Genomic DNA, 18,023 nt, shown 5'->3' with positions numbered 1-18,023 from the left:
CTCTCAGGATTTTCATTGAAAAGTTTTGGAAAAAATCACTATGCAGTGAACAAAATGTTTTCTTTCTGAGAGTTTTAAAGATGTCTTTAAAAGTATTTTAAAAGATTATCATTTTGAATTTAGAAAACAAATATTTTTCCTTGAGGCCAATTCCACTTCTATTCAAGGCATATTTAGCTGAAAAAAAAAAAAAAACCTTCACTGATTAAAGCTGAATGTCTTCATCAACTTGTCCAACATAGACAAGAAGTTCAAGCAAAAAGAGAAAAGTCGGATCTCAACATCGCCAAGATCACATAAATTTCAGGAAGCAGAAAATCTCTCTCCCAAGCCTGCCTGCCCAAGCCTAAGGCAGTTGTCCTGCAGATCTTTTTCCATCAACTTCTTTAAAATATGAGAATTCTAATTAAAAAAAAAAAAAAAAAAAGTTTGGTTCCTGCACAATCCTGGGCAAATTATTTAAGCTAACATTTAGAAAATGCTTAATTTTCCACTGTAATTTCTTGTTTCCTTCAGTTTCCAGTCTATACTATGAAAGAAATAGCATGATACTGCTCCTGAAGCAGTAACTTTAAATACAGAAAAGGGTGAGTGGCCTTCGGACATAATGTTAATAAATCCCTGTAATTACTGGTGAGAGACAGAATCTTGTAGGTTTTAACCTTTTAAACAATTTTTAAAAATATCAGAAAGAGTCAATTTTGGAATATATCCTCAGGGCAAGACTGACCCCACTGCGTTGCTTCCTGGAGCGACTGCCTCATTATGGAGCTCCTGGGAATGCAGAGATAATTTTGCTTTTGCATCATCTTGGGCTATGGCATGTATTTGAAAGAAGCTGAAATGCCTGAGCTACCCCTTCATGTATTTGCACATGATTAATGAGTAGCCAAAGAGCCTGAGGGTTTGTAATGAAGCCTTTTTAATAGGGAAATGTACTGTGGACAAATCCATATTTTGTCACAATCAATCTCCCATCAAAGCTGCAATTTACCTTTTCACAACTAAATGCAAGAGCACCCAGACTATCCCATGGTTAGCCAGCTTAACCCATGCTCCTCTCAGCATGAGTCATTCATTTCTATGGCACCTTTTGTCACTAACTGTGACTATTATTCATATTTAATGATGTTCAATTATATAGACAGGTCACCAACCCTAAGACTACAGTGGACTACTACTACTCACACAGGTCCCCATTCACAGTACATAGCATGTATTTAGTATAAGCGTTGACAAGTCTGACTAGAACCCTTACATGCATTATTTGAGGACAAAACACCTTCACCATGGGAATTCACTTATCCTTCAACATATGTGGAACAACAAAGTAGAAGTATCTAGAGTCTGTGCTTAAGAGCACAGAGAGACTCTGTGATCTAGCTTAACCTATCAATAAGCAATTGTAACCAGTTCTGGCAAATCTGTGAGCTGACTGGGTATCTGAGATCCCACTTAAAGAAAAACTCTTGGTCATTTGCTTTAAACATTCAGTTTTTCTTTCAGTAGTGTCAACAGCTGAAAGTCTCGGGTCCATTCAACACGATACTTAACCAACCTATCCTCCGATGCCAGGACTGTAAAGTAAAATCTAAAAAAAGTAACCTTTTAGTCTGCTACAAATACCTACAACAATGCTTTCTTTTAGTGCTATCCTCAAGGACTGCATTGAGACCCATAATATATTTCACCTGAGTCCTTATACAGCAAATGGATAATGTATTTCATTCGGTTTCATTACATGCTGGGCTCAAACCAGTATCTAGGGATGAAAGACAGCAAATTTCTCCCACTTGTAATACTTTTAATTTCATCCTGTAATACTTACATTGCTTTACAGAGCAATGCAAGTGTCATGGTGCAATAAAATTATATTTTTAATAATTAGAATTTCACCTACTCAAAATGCTTTCAGGAAAGCCTTTCAAAGTTGCAGCCCAAGGGTTGAAAAGTCATGAGCTTAAAAAAAAAAAAAAAAGACTTCTGATGAGTTCTACAGTTGTGTTAATTGATGACTAAGACATCATTCTGTTTTTAATTAGGAATTAACAGTCACTGCTTTCAAAGGCTGGGGCTCCCCGCTTCTTCCAGAGTCTGGTGTGTTTGTCTTTCTCTGAGGAAAGATGGCCAAGGGAAAAGGAAAAGGTCCTAAAGGAAAAAAAATCACCTTGAAAACTGCAAAAAATTCTATCAGGATCTCTTTTGATGGAGGCCGTCGTCTTGACTTAAGTAAGATGGGTATCACTACCTTTCCCAAATGCATTCTAAAACTGGCTGATGTGGATGAGCTTGATTTGAGTAGAAACATGCTCAAAAAGATCCCAAACAGCATTGAGAAGTTCCAGAAACTGCGCTGGCTGGACCTGCACAGCAATCAGCTAGAAGAGTTGCCCAAGACAGTAGGTACGCTTCAGAATCTTTTCTACCTGAATATATGTAACAACAAGCTGACCAGCAAAACCTTGCCAGAAGAGTTGAACCTTCTAAAAAACCTGCGTATTCTCAATCTTGGCTTGAACTGTCTTGACAGCATCCCCTCCACACTTGGAGCCCTGAAGGAACTTAAGGAGTTAGGTCTCTTTGACAACTTCTTGACCACTATCCCAAACAGTGTGAAAACGCTTCCCAGGCTCCAGAAACTGAATGCAGAAAGAAACCCTTTCCCTGAGTCAAAAAAAGAAGAGTACATTGACCCCATCAAGCGTGTAGAATCGCTTTACTTAGTACAAGAGAAAGACCTATGCTGTTCCTGCCTGAAGACCTGTCAGGAAGAAAGGGACAAACTAAACAAGTTTAAGAACACAATATCCTGCCCCTCCAAGAAGCTCAGTTTCCCTTTACTCCTTACACCCAACTCCACTGCAATGGATAACCAAGAACAATGGAGAGTAAAAGATGAACATCTCTGAACTCTACAGTCGTGCTCCATGGGCCATGTCCTATGAAATCCAGCTCAAGCTAATTAAAAAGCTATCCACCTGCCTTTTTCTGCAGTTCTCTTCATTTAAGGACATCCAGTTTTAGAAGCAGATCTGAGGTGGTATCTAAAACCAAATCCCAAACAAGTAAAACAAATGTGCATTTTAAAAAGGACACATTGGAAAGACTACTTTCTAGCACCTGGGCCTGTTCCTACAACATGTTCTTCTGGTTCTTTGTGGGGCTTTTTTTTGTTTGTTATGAACTTTATGTCCTTGTCATATGTCCACTGAAGGGAATCTTCACAAAAATAGTTATTTCTAGTAATTATCTCGCACCATTTAGCCCCCCAAACGTTACTTTTGTTAATTTTCATCTGGTGAGGCGTAGTCATCCACAGTCTCAGTGAATACAATATACAAGTGCAAGCAATGAGCAGATTATAAAAGTAGTTGAGCATGGCACATGAAGAGCTGCTGGCTGCAGCCTCAGTAACATGTTGACAGCACAGATTTAACTGTATTTAAATGAAGAATGAAGTGCCATGGGTGAAGCATTCAGTGGTCCAGAAACGTCAAAAATGATTATCAATTTTAAATGTCACAGAACACTACCATCTCTATAGAGTTAACCATCATTTCTAGCTCAGATTATGCTCTAGCCAGAGCTGTTTCCACACTGCAATGATACTTCTTGCAAGCAGATGGCTAGTACTCAAGGTGAAAGCATTCACTTCAAAGATAAGTAATGACCTGCAACAGGTGGAATGAAAACAAACAAAAAAAGGGAAGCAGAGGTCACACAAACAAGATACTACAACTCCACAGATCTCAACAATATTCTGCCTCCAAGTGATCATTCCAGAGTACACTAGTCAGGCCCTCAGGGGTGTATTCCTCACACACCCAATTTGAGAAGATCTGCAGCTATACAAATAACTCAGTGTCTGCACTGAACATGGTTTCATTCAACTGACACTGGAAGGGAAAGCTTTCTTTTCCTGCAGCAGTAAATCTGATGAACCACAAATTGGAATCTCCAATGCGCTGTTACTGTAGCATGCCAAAACTTCCACGCACACATCTGTCACTGTCTACTCTAAACACACAATAAACAGCCCATTATGTAGAAACATTATGGATTAGCTTTGTAGCCTCACCTCACTGACTGTCTCTATCCCACAGTAACCATCTGTATAGAGTTTACCATAAAATCATATTAAGGAGTTAATAATTATTAATCAACTAAGCACTGTCAGCTACTTAACACATTCCTCATACCTTCACATCATGGATGCTGTACACTAGAACACCTTAGAGTTCTGGAGACACAACTGAATCTTTAAAATAGAGAGCACAAACAGCTAAGTTTCCAATTTCCATTTTTTTGTTTGTTTGTTTTTAAGGTACAATTTAATAATGTGTTTGCTCTTATTTTCTACTGTTATCCAATGTTCATGTTTTTACCTTACATTCAGGGACTCCTCTGTTACCCCCTTTGACTTCAAAGCAGGTTGGAAAAAGCAAAATCTACAGATAAAAAAATAACAAAACAATCTTTTAAACAGTTATTTGTACAGAGGATGTATGTGTATCATCTCATATCCGTATATAATCTATTAAACACCATCATACCTTAACTGCAACTTTTCTTATGAAGGACCACGGAATCATAGAATGATTTGGGTTGGAAGGGACCTTTAAGATCATTTTGTTCCAGCCCCCCTGCTACAGGCAGGGACATCTCCCACTAAACCAACTTGGAGGTGTCCCTGCCTATAGCAAGGGAATGTCCCAGCCTTTCACCAACCCAGAATAAAGTCGCAAGACAACACAGCAAAAACATGTTTGATGTTAAAGAATTGTCTGTGGGCTGGATAAAAACAGTTGCTTTCCTAAATAAGGCTTTGAATTGACCAGTAATAACTTATGATCAGGTGGCTTAGGATGGTACTAATTAAACCCAGAGGAAAAGAATCCTCTCTGACATTTACCAGCCTGCTGGCAAAAGTGGCAGAAAGGTACACCAACTCACATATCAGCCTCCTCTCTCTTTACCTCCAGTAGGTTTTGGGGATTTTTTTTTTTTTTTTCTTTTTTTTTTTTAATGTCAGACATTAAACCCATAGATTTGGTAACCTGCAGCTGAATGGCAAGACGGGCAGTTGAAGACTAATGCACTGTCTTGAACTGCCCTCAGCAAGATCACTCCAACACATGCATTTCAGAGCTAAGAGACAGCTAAAATAAGGACTAAAAGCAGCCATCTCTGGGGCAGAATCTGGTAATTTTAAGAAGTCCAGTTTAGAAAGGAGAAGTGGATAAATTCACATTGGCCTTTTAAGGAATGCTCCCCATTAGAGTGCTCAGAGATTTCAGGAGCAGAAGGATCTTTAGGGAAAGGAAGCAGCACAGCTACAATTGCATTTCTCTGGGATGCAAGGATATATAACAACACGTCATCAGGTGCTAGAAGAGTATTACAGATGCATTAGCTCCCTTGATAAATCAATGACTATGTAATGTTCCAAGGAATTCATAAGTCAGCAAATGAAGTTTCATAGCTTTGTTTATATGCAAGTCATTAAAGACCAAAAAGTTGTAATCAAAGAAAGAGACAGCACAAAGACAGAAATTTGAAGCCAAGATAAACACAGACCATTCACATGGTATTATGAAGTTATTACCTCTTAAATATCTTTTTTCGGTCACAGTCATGGAAGACAAGAAATCTGGAGTAACCATTTTTGAAGAATATTTCTAAGGCGATCTCCTAGAAAGGTAAATCATTTGCAGGTTGAAGCAGTGAAGAGCTAACATGAGCGCTGTGAAGAGCCCACTATTGGCTCTCAAGTTCTTCAAGGCTTTAAAAACAAAGGCTATGACTTTGTAGCAAGTGTGAAAAAGCATAGCAAAATAGACCTAATGTTCCCAATTTCTCCATCTATAGAAGTGGTTGTACTGGGTTGACTAGGATTATGAATGCTTCTGTGAAGCAAAATCAAAGCCCAGATACTGATCCCATCACCCAACATCTGCTACTTCTGTTTTTGTCTTGAAATCTTGGTGCGAATAGCATAACACAAGTAGTATTAACTTCTAAATAGGTATATGAAGGGGGGATCCTAAGTAAAAGTTTCTCCCAAACAGAAACCCTGCAACTTTCAAAATTGTTGGTTACTACTCATTTAAGATTGGAAGTGGAAGAGGAAGGGGAGTTTATGATGTTTCTCACTGAAGCTTTAAAAAAGAAAAGTTACACCTTCAGCCTTTTTCCACAATATCCTCACACAGGTTAAGTTGGTCATTTGCATACACTCCTGTAATTTACCCAGCGATCAGTCCCTTCTCCACCCTCCCCAAAGTCAGCCAGGTAAAATTACAAATGATGCATCGTATCTGGGAAGCTAGACATGAGTTTCAATCCAAAGACAGCAGGTGTAATACAAATCTAAGAAAACAAGAGAATGACAACAGCCCATACATGATTCACAAATAAAATATGAAGAAGAAAGGGTATATAAAAGCAGCTACGACAATAAACAGCTTTATCTGAAGCACAGCTTCACACTTTCACCCAAGGTCCAATCAATGACTACTTTCACTGGTCTCTATTTTTCAGTTTGTGTAACACAAAACACTTCCGTTTCTCTTGTTCAAAACAAATCCACATATAGATACAAACACATGTGAAGAAAGTAAGATTCTACTTAGGAGGAGAAATGGAGGAAGAGGTGACCATTCTGTTGCTCTGATTGCTCATCAGGTGATGTAAGAAAATGTGCTTCATACAGTTACTCATAACAAGACTTAACATTTCCGTACATGTTTGGATAGCGACCTAACCACTTAAGTACCCCATATCCTATATGCTGAAGTAGGCCTCTGCTGAAACTGTCCAACTCACATACATCATGAACTATGTACTGAATATCACTGAAAAACTAGACGCTTACTGGAAACTTTAGTCAAAACAAAAATGATTTCAAAGCTTGTTTTCAAAAACACTGAGTTGGACTGTAAAGAATACTGTCAGCCTAACAGCTAACGAGCCAATCAGTCCATTGAGGGGTGGTTTTTGCTCAGAAAAACCTCAACAGTCTTAGTGAAAATTATACAAGTAGTTTTCAGTCACATAATTTTACTGCTGCAGCAGCTTTCACTCAAATGACCAAGCATGTTAGTTCCTACCTGCAGGAGAAAGCGCATTAGACGGATCTCTTTTATATCATGATATGAGTAACGGAAACATCTCTGATCTCCCACAACATGCTCTTTATGACACAAGTTGAAAATGAATGGATCACTGATGCTGGAAAAGGAAAAACAAAAGAAAAAGAAATCAATTTTAAACAAAAGAGACCTGGAAAGCCTTCATGAACATGTTAAGTTTTGTTTATAAGACAACTGGAATACAGAGGAATTGAAAACAAGGCTGAACTACAAAGGCAGATATATATATATATATTTAACTAGCTCTCAAAATAATAATAAAAATAATACAAAATTTGAAAAAGTTGAGATCTTTTTTGTTCTTTTTTGTTTTTTTAAATGCCTGTGGAGGCTGAAGGTAGATTTGAAGTGATGATTTTAGGGTATGCAAGTACATAGAGAGCAGTGTTTTGCATGTGTTGAAGTCTAAGCAGCAGCAGCAAGGGAAGGAATACAGTGGGGGAACCTGAAAGCCAGGGTCAAAGGCAAACATCATACGGACATGCTGCTTTCATTAACCGCTATTAACTGGAACTAATAATTAAACTATCACTTCATTATTACTAGAGGTGTGTACATGTACTTCAATTGATACCCACAATTTAACCTACAAACCCCTTAGAAAAGCAACTCAAATTATTTAATCAGACTCTGTCCAATCGATCTGTAAGTCATTTGATCGGATTGACTGGTATCAGATTTAGTAAGAATCGGATGCACAGCAGACAGTCTTTCAGTGAGTAAAAACACTGAGTTGCTCACTGTCCCACTGGGCCTTGCACATGAACACACAGTATGAGCAAAGAGCTAAGTCTAACAGGCTCATTTTCAATATTGATCAATATCAATAAATCATGAGTCAAAGATGATAGCAGTGTGCCAAATATTAATTACTATTATCTCTGTCTTGGAGAAACAAACTTATGAGATAATAAAGGAAAAGACTCTTGTAACAACTGTTCCATATGAATAAAAGATGGGAGCCAGCCAGAAAGGAACATTAATAGCACTTGAAAAGAATGAAAAAACAGACATGTTAGACTGTTCACCATCTCCATCCATTGGACCTGGGAGTCCTTGAAGCACCTCCATGTATCTACAGTGAGTTAGGTTAAACGATTCTGCAAATATAGAAAGGATGGCAGTCTTCTTGCTGGTCTAATTTCATCTTGAAATCTCCTAAAGTCTGTGCAACATCAAGGGCTGAATGCACTAACATTGAAGTTAACCAAGCAGATCTCTGGGAGGAAGGAATTACTCACCTGGACAAGCAGTGCTGCGTACAGCAAACCTCTTCTAGAGGGGACAATACAAAGCATTCACAGATGTAGAAGTGCTCTCTGCCAAAGAGCAGCACTCCTTCCAAAGCTGTGTGTCCTTGCACAACTGCCACAGAGCACTTGAATGTGACCTATTACAGAAGCAAGCATAATCAAGTCAAGACTGGGTTACACAAGCAAGAAGGATAGCAGGAACAAGACTCAATGATGCAGAAGGACATACATTTGCACCAAAACGGTGCAACCACCGTCTTCATTTGCAAGTATATAAGGATGCAACCACAAAATCACCAAAAAATTAAGAGCATATACCTTTCTGGAACAAGAAGTGGGAAAGTCTGATCTCCTTTCCACCCAATAAATCTGCTCCTTTCCCATCTACCTGGGCCTGCATCACCATAGAACATAAGGGTCTTGCAAATGTTGCAGAAGACTCGATTGCAAAACCTTGTCAGCAATAGAGATGCTACAAGGGCATTGGGTTGAAGCAGAGGGGAAAGTAACTTACATAAAAACAGTAGTATATAACAAATAGCTGTACAGGATACAGCAAAAAGGGAAATACCTTTGAAAGTAAAAACTACACTTATTAAAAAAAAAAAAAAAAAAAAACAATAACAAAACCTCACAAGCAGATTCCAGGAAGCAATGAGCAAGGAAAGGATGTAATACTCTTGGTATTTATCTCTCTACTGTCAGACAAATCAGCACAGAACAGAAATCTAAGTAACACAAAACTTCTTCCACTGGTACTTCCCCTTCCTATATTATAAATGACGCCAGTAAAAATATACAAGGCTATGATTCCATTTGCCATAAAATAAAGATTTATTTTAACATCCTGGAATAGCTAAAATACCTCCCTTGGCCTCCTAAGAGATTCACTATCCTTTTCTTCTTCCTGTGCAAAAAAAATAAAAAATTGGCCCTTAAAACAGAGGAATTTTTAACCCACATTTAAGTCATGTTGGGAATTTTCATACTTAATAGCTTTTCAATTTATTCTAGTTCATTGAAAGATTTCTTGGGAATGGACCAGTTTTGATTTTAAAAAATCCTTTCCTAAGGAGCAGCTTTTAAGGCTGTGAGATGGTGCAGAAAGAAACATCAAAACTATAGAGATTGTAAGAATCTCTAATGATTTGGAAAACTAGTCTGCAGGAAACTTAAGTAGAAGTTCTGATTTTAAATCAGTGTTTCAGTGTAAAGAATTTTCCTAATATTTAGAAGCAAGATGCTTCTTGTTTTTGTGCGCGCACGAGTTATTGCACTCTTGAAGTCTCAGTGATTGCATCTCTATGAAGATTCATCAGAATAAGATTCCAGTATTATTTCTTGCACATGCAAAAATGGACATGCATAAATAGCACTGGTTCTAGTAAATCACATGAAGTCTTCAAATCACTATGATGAAGGTACGTAGAATAAGTCTGGTTTTCTAGAGCCTGCATGTTTCTACTTAGCTTTCTGCCTTTGTTACCTTTATTTCTGGAAGCAGAGCTACAGCCCTACTTGTCTCCATCCCAAACTGCATGCAGAGTTAACTCAGGTCTGCTGAAAGAGACCTGCACTACTATATAACATTCCTAGCCTCGGATGTTAGCCTAACTTGGTGAAATTATAAAGTTTTCTGCTTTGAAATTCAGTACAGCATGAAAACTGTATGAAATGGAAAGATGCAAGAATTCAAAGTGGTAATTCATAAATAATTCAAATAAAGTTCTGATTCTACATTTAAAAAATTTAAATGAAAATTAGTTCTTTTCACCAACAAAATGGAGGGAGGACCTCATTTTAAAAATTATTTCTGTAGGAATAGAAGATTGGTTTCATTCTGCAGAAAAGAATGAACTCTAGAAGATTTTTACAAACAAATTTTGATGAAAACCTCTCCCTTCTTCTTTCCACTCCAGTTATTTTTAGGAGGAACCCTAGCATTTCAGTCAACTCTTCTGCAGATCCCACAAGGATGCCTCTCACCTGACAATATTTGCTATTGCAGAACTCTGAACTGGAGTGCCCACACGTGCACATACCGTTGTGTGGTTAGAGGCATGTATGCTTGCACTGAGAGTGCTGGGGTATTCTGCTCACATTAGTGAACCACATGGCTTCCTGAAACCATTATAGAGCAGAAAGATTGCTTCTTCCCAAATGGAAGGTAACTGAATAATGAAACATCAGGCAGTTGCGTAAAATAGCTAAATGGACACAAAGTTGAAACCCATACTTCTAAGCTTCAGCAAAACCAGCACTTTATTCCATGTGAAAGAGCCAGTTTAACTCTGCATTATTATTTTGTTCTGTTGCACATACAGCTATCATGGAGCTCTGGGCAAACAGTAGAAGAAATGGACAGACAGAAGTCAAGTAGAGAAAGGAGATTTTCAAGTAGAAGAACTAGGCATGAAATTGTAGGTATAGGGGAATAAGTAGCAAGAAAAAGGCAGATCAAAAGGGAGCAGGAAGTTTGTAAGAAAAACAGCAAGGAAAAACAAAGGTGAGTATGCTTGCATTTCTGATCCTTTTAATGTTGAAAAGCAAAAAGCCAACAGGAATGGGGTTTGGAACAACTCAAACCACAAATGTTTGACTGAACAGTATGTAGGGTAAAGCTCAGGAAGCAGCTGGGTCAGTCCCAAAACTGTACAGCTTGATGTAGGATTAACAAAGCTAAATGCACCAGCATGAATGCACCTCTCCTATTTATGTCTTATGCCAATCTGAATACTGGTGTAAGACATCAGGCACAGCATACTGATTCCAGCTATACAGTCACAGTAAACACATAAAAGATTTCAGTGAAAGCCCTTAGACTGTATGTATGGTATGAAACCACATGCTGAGTGCAGGAGGCAAAGCTGCTGCTAGGAGCAACAGATATGAAGCGAAAAAAAAGGCAAGCAGGGGAGACCAGGTAGAGCCATCAGATAGGGTGAAAACCCTAGAAGAACTGCAGCTGATCACCTAGATAGTTTACAGCAGCCAACAAAGGTCAAACTACACACAATTCCTGGAGCTTTATTGCGGATCAAGATTGCACAGTATGCAGTGAGAAAGGTCTGCAGGTCAACCTGAGAGTGTTACCAATGCAGTGGGAGAAGCACAAAACCAGTCTCAGAGCTCTACCAAAAATGCTGCTTAAATGAGGAATTCAAACTAGAGGTACAGATTGAGGTGGAGGCCTGCACACAATTACTAACATGGACTGGTACAAATACCTGCTTTCAGTTTTCCTCTTCCTTGAAGAGGATAGCACATAGGAAAGCACATGTACTTCTCCTTAGTACAGTCTGCATTCTGTACTGTCAAACCACTAACAGTCACTGGTGCCAAATCCATTTCTTCATCTCATGTTAACACCTCCAATGGAATTAAACATGCTTGCACTGTTAGAAATAGTAAAGCCCCTTGGGCTGAGGCAGTTTCTCTCATTTGGAGAACAGGGCTCGTTTTTATTCCAGTTGAGTATAATACAGATCTGACAAAGAGGTGTACTACGGAACCCCCACCAGGACAGACTTGTACCTACAAGACTTATATCAAAACAGCAGACAGTTTGAAATTACCACAATTTAAATAAAAACTTTCTATTCTGTTTTGACAGAAAAGTAATCTAGTTCATCAGCTACTAGAATCATTAATCAATGACGCAAAGCTGACATAAAATAATTGAATAATTACCTTCTAAGGTATTGCCTAAAGCTCTGCATCTCTTGATTGCTCTATTCATTCATATGAACAAAGGAATTAAAGCTAAGGCTTTTTTTTTTTTGAGAAGGTTGAGGGAAGGGGGGGTGGACTCTCTCTTTTTCCTGTTTTTCAGAAGAGCTATTGGTATCCAGTTGCAGTTTATAATCCAGTTGCAGTTGAACAAACAGCAATAAAACCACACCTGTTCTGTAGTTCAGGAGTCAGATTTCCAAAGCAATTACATGCCTGAAAATGAAATCAGTCTTTAAAGGGCTTACAAAAACATGAGGAAGTTAGCCATCTACTCCTACAGAACCTAGCAGTGTTAGTATTGCCCTTCCAGAGAAAAATACAGAGAAAGGAAATTTAAGTCATAGAACCCTACCAAAGGAACACGTTTACCCATTTTCACAGAGAATCTGGAGCACAGCATTTTTATAGCATATGGACAAAAGAATAGATACCCTGAGTCAGTTCACAGATCCATCTAAACAACTGCCCTGAGTATTAGTAACAGAAAATTATGGATAGACTATAAGAAACAAGCTAGATATTGAATATTTCTTCCTCTTCATATATCTTCTCAGCAATCAGTGGCTTAATGACATCCTGAAGCTCCTTCTCTTTAATGCCACAACTTGCATTCCTCTATAAACACAGCCGTCTCTAATCACTTGCTCGGAGATGAAAACTGTATGTATATACTATTTCTGTCTGCTCTGTTGTGTATCAGGGTGCATCAGCTACAACAGATCTGTCAGTAAAGTCAGATCAATGTTATTTAGAGTCACAGAGTTCAAAATGACTAGGAATATATGAAATAGAATACGTTGCTTTCACAACTTTCGCTAGGTAAACAGATGTAAGCTTTCCTGGTGACAGCCATATACGTCCAGCTCTCAACACCACTCACAAGATCTTTCCTGCAGTGTTTGTTAGTTTGCTTGTTGTTGAAGACTCATCTTACTTTGCAACAGACACACATGCAGCTCATTAATCACAGTTCAAGAGTACATGACAGGTTGTCTCATTCTCCTCAGCAGCTCAATGACCAAAGGAAACTAAATCAGCTTGTCTTTTGTGGCAGTGGTTCCAGGCTTAAGTCTGATCACATCTCCACTGTTACAAACATCGGCTCAAATTCCTTCTACTTGGAATTAAACTATTGTATACACCAGAAAGATAGTTACAAGCCTTGTGGCCATATCTTTGCTTCAGAAGACCAACAACACAACTCTTTTCCAGGTAGCTTCTATCCACCCCTCTTCTCTCCCTCCCAGTATCTGTTGGAGCAAAAAACCCCATGCACAGAAGGTGTTCCTTAAGCGTGCATGCATCAGGTTTTTAACAATTTTCCAAATGCTGCAGGAAAAAGAATATTAGGTATTTGGGAGAAAGGACATGGAAGAAGGTTCATGCCTGTACATGGCCATGGGCACCATGGCTGCTCTTTGTCCTTGCTTTCTGTGCTGAAAGCTGCCATCTGTCCCGGCCCATTGCCAGCATAAGAAGTTGGCATCCCTTAGCTGATGATAGCATCTGGAAGCCAGCACTAATAGGATTGTGCTCATACCTCTTGCACACTCAGACGTCTCTGTCTCACTCCAGGCTCCTCTCAAACAGAAAATGCTGCCAAAAACTAATATGAGTCCTTTAATTTTTCCCTTACACCAGTTCACTTGAGTTCATGCCCTTCCTCATGACTCCCAGGAATAAAAATGACAGCAAAGCTTGTCAACACCATACCCTGCTCCATCACTCTACAAAAAGTGACTGCGTTATGGAATGGGCTGTGCTAACTGGAGTGGGCAGTCAGGGCCCTGGCGTTTCTTAGGAGTTCTGCAGAGATTCTGGGAGCAATTATAGGCTTACAACTGAAAGACATTTTTCAAAGCAAACGAAAAAACACAGAGCACATATGCAAGGAGGTGGAAGGAAGAGTACAAAGTATCATGATCAAGCAGTAAAGTCAGGAGAGCAGAGAACTGGCTTTTTTTGTTGTTGTTGTTGTTGTTTTGTTTTGTTGTTTTTTAACACAAATTCAGACACTGTCCTTTGCACCTAGCAGCACAGCTGTTGGCTGAACTAGGGTGGGGATGCAGGAGGGTGCTCCCAGCACCCACTCAACTGCAGCAGAACCCTACAGCAGGGGAGTCAGGAGCAACCATCTGAACATGTCCTTCTACAGGCAGTCCTACCTGAACATAGGAAACATTTCACACTGAAAACACTTCTGAATTTTCAGCACTAGTTTCAGCAGCAAGGCAGCAATTACAGCTTCTGCCCATGCAGCAGAGAAGAAAAAAAAAAAAGAGTCTGAGGCACAGAAAAGGGGAATTACTTCTTTCAAGCACCTGGTTTCCCACTCTCCAGTTTTGATTCCAAGAGCCAATTCATACCACACATTAGCACATGCAGAGTTCTTTCAAACTAACAAAGCATCTTTGAACTGCACTGAATTGTAACAGTGCTCTCACAAAAACAAACTGCCTTGGTGTCTTACATAGCTGTGAAGTTAGTGCAGTGCTCCTAAGATCACTGGCTCCACTATGTGGATGCAGAGCTGCTGCACGCTTCTGTCTGCCCCAGATGCTGAACCTGTTCTTTAATAAGTGCCTTTCTTGCAGCCATGGATTTCATCCCCTCACTAACTGATTTATACTAGTCATTTCTATTATTGTCCTTGGCATCTTCTGTGCTCTCCCCAGCCCCTCCTTTAAGGAAAGGCATTGTGCCCAGATTTCTGCTAGGCCATGCCCTCTTGTTAGCTTCAGATTCATTACTCCAGATGCTTGGATTTCTTAGTCTCCAGTGAGACTTGCTGGCAAACAGAACTTTATTTTTCTCAAAAAAAGAGTCAGAGTTTCTACACCAAAATCATTTCCCAAGCCTTTCACACTATCTTCATCTGTTACATGCTAACCGCACGTTAACAACCTGGAAGGATTGCTTCAGGCTTGTAAACATCAGGGAGGTAATCTAGCAGAAATCCAGGCTCCCTGTCTCTGCTGGTAGACCAGAGTTATTTATAAAGGACTAGCCCTATTTTTTGGTAGGCAAACTGGTGGTCAGAACAGATTCCTACCAGCATTTTTCTCAATCAACTCCATAGCATCACATTATTACCCACATCACATATTACCTCTCCCACCATGCCCATGACCTATACAGACTCTGTATACTAAAGTTGCACACAAAGCAATCTTCACCTGTAAACACACACTGCTATGGTACAGTTCTCCTAAGCCCACCAAGAGCTGTCCTTTGGCCTAGCTTTAACAAGTGGTCCCTGCTGGGGCTATTTGTAAGGAAGGAGGTGAATCATCAAAATATCTTAGTGCCCTGCCTGCCATTCTGCTTCTATCTGCTGACCGCTGCCCTGAACCTCCATTCTATGAGCCAACACTCAAGGAAGGCCAAGCTACAGACATGTACAAATCTTCTTACCAGCCACTTGTTTGACTCTGTGGTGGCACAAAAAGAAACACAACGGCACTCTGCATCTCTAGTTTCACCAGCACCTCACATGGCTTTTGGATCTGGCACTAACAGATCACTGAAAGGTGACAGGATCTTGGGGAAACTGGTGCAGAATATGTACAGAAACAGGAAAAGAACTGCACACAGCCTTACAACTGGAAATTCTAGCGGTAAGTTACCACTGTGAAGGGAAAATGCCCAGAGGCTATAGGAGTTCTCACTAACCGCAGAACACTAGAAGTGCAACACTGTGTTACAAGGCCTCTGGCTGGAAGAGGCAAAACTTACAGTCAGTACAACTAAAACTACTTTCAAGGTACATATTTGTATATACTTGCCTTCAAATCCTATGTATTGGCAGAGCAGAAGGGCATCTAATGACAGACTAGTGATTGTATCATTAAAGGCTACAGTTGCACAGACCTGATATTGTTGACTTCTGGAATTTTCTAAATAAGAGTGCTTGACTTTGAAATCTGAGAAATGTGTTCCTCTATGGTCACTTTAATGTTTTTGTTTTGTTTTGTTTTGTTTTTTAAGGCAAAAAAAGGACTTGTCTAAAGGCTGAAATTCACATTGATTTGCTGCTGTTCAAACATGATATAAGGGAACAGTCAATCTATTTGTTTAAACAAGTGACTAGTTGACATCAGCATAACACCCCACCTGCACCCATGTGCTCCTGACTTGCTGATAAACTCTGAGCCAACAATATCAACAGCTTGGATCTGCTGATTTCTGCAGAAAGCCACCTCACATCTGAACATGTACAGTTGTCTGTTTAATGGCAGTAAAGAAAAAACATCAAACATCACTGCACGACAATATAAAACAACGACCAATATCCAGATTAGAGCTATCCCTGTGCTGCAGAAATTAATCCAACAGCTTCCAAGGCATCACAATGTGCACTCTGTGCAGTGCAGTAGGTAAGATGGTTCCAGTTGCCTGGTTAAAGTGCAAACAGCTCACAAGGCAGCCATTTACAAGGCAGGACTGCAGTGCACTAAGTGAGCGCAGGACAGTTAATGTCACCCCCCGCTGCTTTTTTTAATACTTCTGTCAGTTCAGCAACACAGTGACTGCTGCTGGAAAAAACATGCCTAGCGTTTCTGACAGCTTCCTGTGGAGTTACATGGAGAAGAGACAGACAGCCTAAAGGCGCAAAATGAGATCAGCACACGGAAAACATGCTTCACATTTTCATGCCTGTCTCCTTCTGCTGGGGAGAGGTACATGGGGGCAGGGAAGAGGAGCAGAAGAATGAATTATGTTGTATAGACAGACAATGTACCAACAGATCTAATAACATAAGAAAGCCATCACACTAGAGAGCACCAATATAACCCCTGGCAGAATGCCACAAAAATTCAGCTATGATATTGAGACAAAAATAAAATAACTATTTCTGTATCTAGGTGCAAGCGTCACATAGCACTGTAACAGCTGAGTCTAAGTGACTGAGTCTAACCCCCAGCTCCCACTATGGGATGCTAGCTCCTGAGCCAACTTGCCACTGGAAGTAAGAAGTACACAGTAGATGAGAGAATGAAGTCAGCTCTGCTCTTCGTGACAAAATTTCTCATAATTCTGGGAAAATAGCTTTGTGCAGTGTATATCCAACATCAAGGATTTGGCCTGAAGACACCATTGTGGGGACTATGCCAGAAGAAGGGCAGGTTGCCAGGTCTCTATAGCCTCAGGGAGTAGAATCTGTCCAGTATTCAGGGAAAGGTGTAGAAGAAAAAGGTGTGTGAAGGGACAAAGAAAACATTTACTGGTATTCAGCAGAAAATGATTATAAGCATCACTGAACTAGCATCTATACAAAACTGGCATATCTTTACAGGGATGATAAATTGGATCTGGACACTGCTCTGGGCTTGAGTAAAGACAGGGAAGTGAGACAGAAATCTCAGGTTTGCACAGTTTACCATGTCTCCGGCAAATTTGGACACTATTTTCTCCTAAGTACCAGAATACCTTCATCACATGCCTGAAAACTTTGTTTGCTTGAGAGGATTAGTGTTAAGAGCTCTTCAAGAATAGGGCTATATAAGAGTTTTTTTTACAGTGGCTGGAAAATTGCAAGTGCTCTAAATCAAGGTACACTGATGTTTACTCTATGTAGACTGAATTCACCTGAACCAAAAACTGAAAGGAGCAGGTAGGCCTTCACATCCAATTCACCTTCTGTAATGCCAACTCACAGTTTTCTAGCTCATCTTTACTACCTTTTCATTTTCTGCCAACTCCTGCAGTATAATTTGCCTCTCCACACACAGTTCCAAGAAGTCTTCTGAATGGAAACTTTCATGTAGAGCAGGGAAGAATGTTAGCTGGTTACAGTCCAATCCTTTCTCATCCCTCTCCTTTTCTGCTCCATTTAACATCAGCTCTCCTATATCAGTAAGAAAGAGATTGCAGTTTTAGTGGCAGC

The 18,023-nt window shown here is 39.7% G+C and overlaps 2 protein-coding genes across 3 annotated transcripts in view; one reads left to right on the top strand and one right to left on the bottom strand.

The window, feature by feature from the left end:
• Positions 1-18,023, bottom strand: part of WDFY4 (WDFY family member 4) — a 129,970-nt gene that overhangs the window by 34,311 nt on the left and 77,636 nt on the right. For both annotated transcript variants that reach the window (XM_042863041.1, XM_042863040.1), the window contains exons 44-48: positions 17,818-17,984; positions 8,393-8,541; positions 7,110-7,230; positions 5,606-5,691; positions 4,386-4,448 (exon numbers count right to left, since the gene is read on the bottom strand). In XM_042863041.1, the coding sequence (XP_042718975.1) occupies positions 4,386-4,448; positions 5,606-5,691; positions 7,110-7,230; positions 8,393-8,541; positions 17,818-17,984 (586 nt within the window). The remainder of the gene's footprint in view (positions 1-4,385; positions 4,449-5,605; positions 5,692-7,109; positions 7,231-8,392; positions 8,542-17,817; positions 17,985-18,023) is intronic.
• On the top strand, positions 2,124-2,909 carry LRRC18 (leucine rich repeat containing 18). Its single transcript, XM_042863042.1, has one exon. It carries the CDS (start codon positions 2,124-2,126, stop codon positions 2,907-2,909), a length of 786 nt encoding a protein of 261 aa, XP_042718976.1.

Source organism: Lagopus leucura, unplaced genomic scaffold (assembly GCF_019238085.1).
Source record: "Lagopus leucura isolate 7727_CA_CO unplaced genomic scaffold, USGS_WTPT01 Super-Scaffold_739, whole genome shotgun sequence".
NCBI classification, from domain to species: Eukaryota; Metazoa; Chordata; class Aves; order Galliformes; family Phasianidae; genus Lagopus; species Lagopus leucura.
Note: the sequence above shows the minus strand (reverse complement) of the source record. Positions and strands in the feature narration are given on the sequence as shown.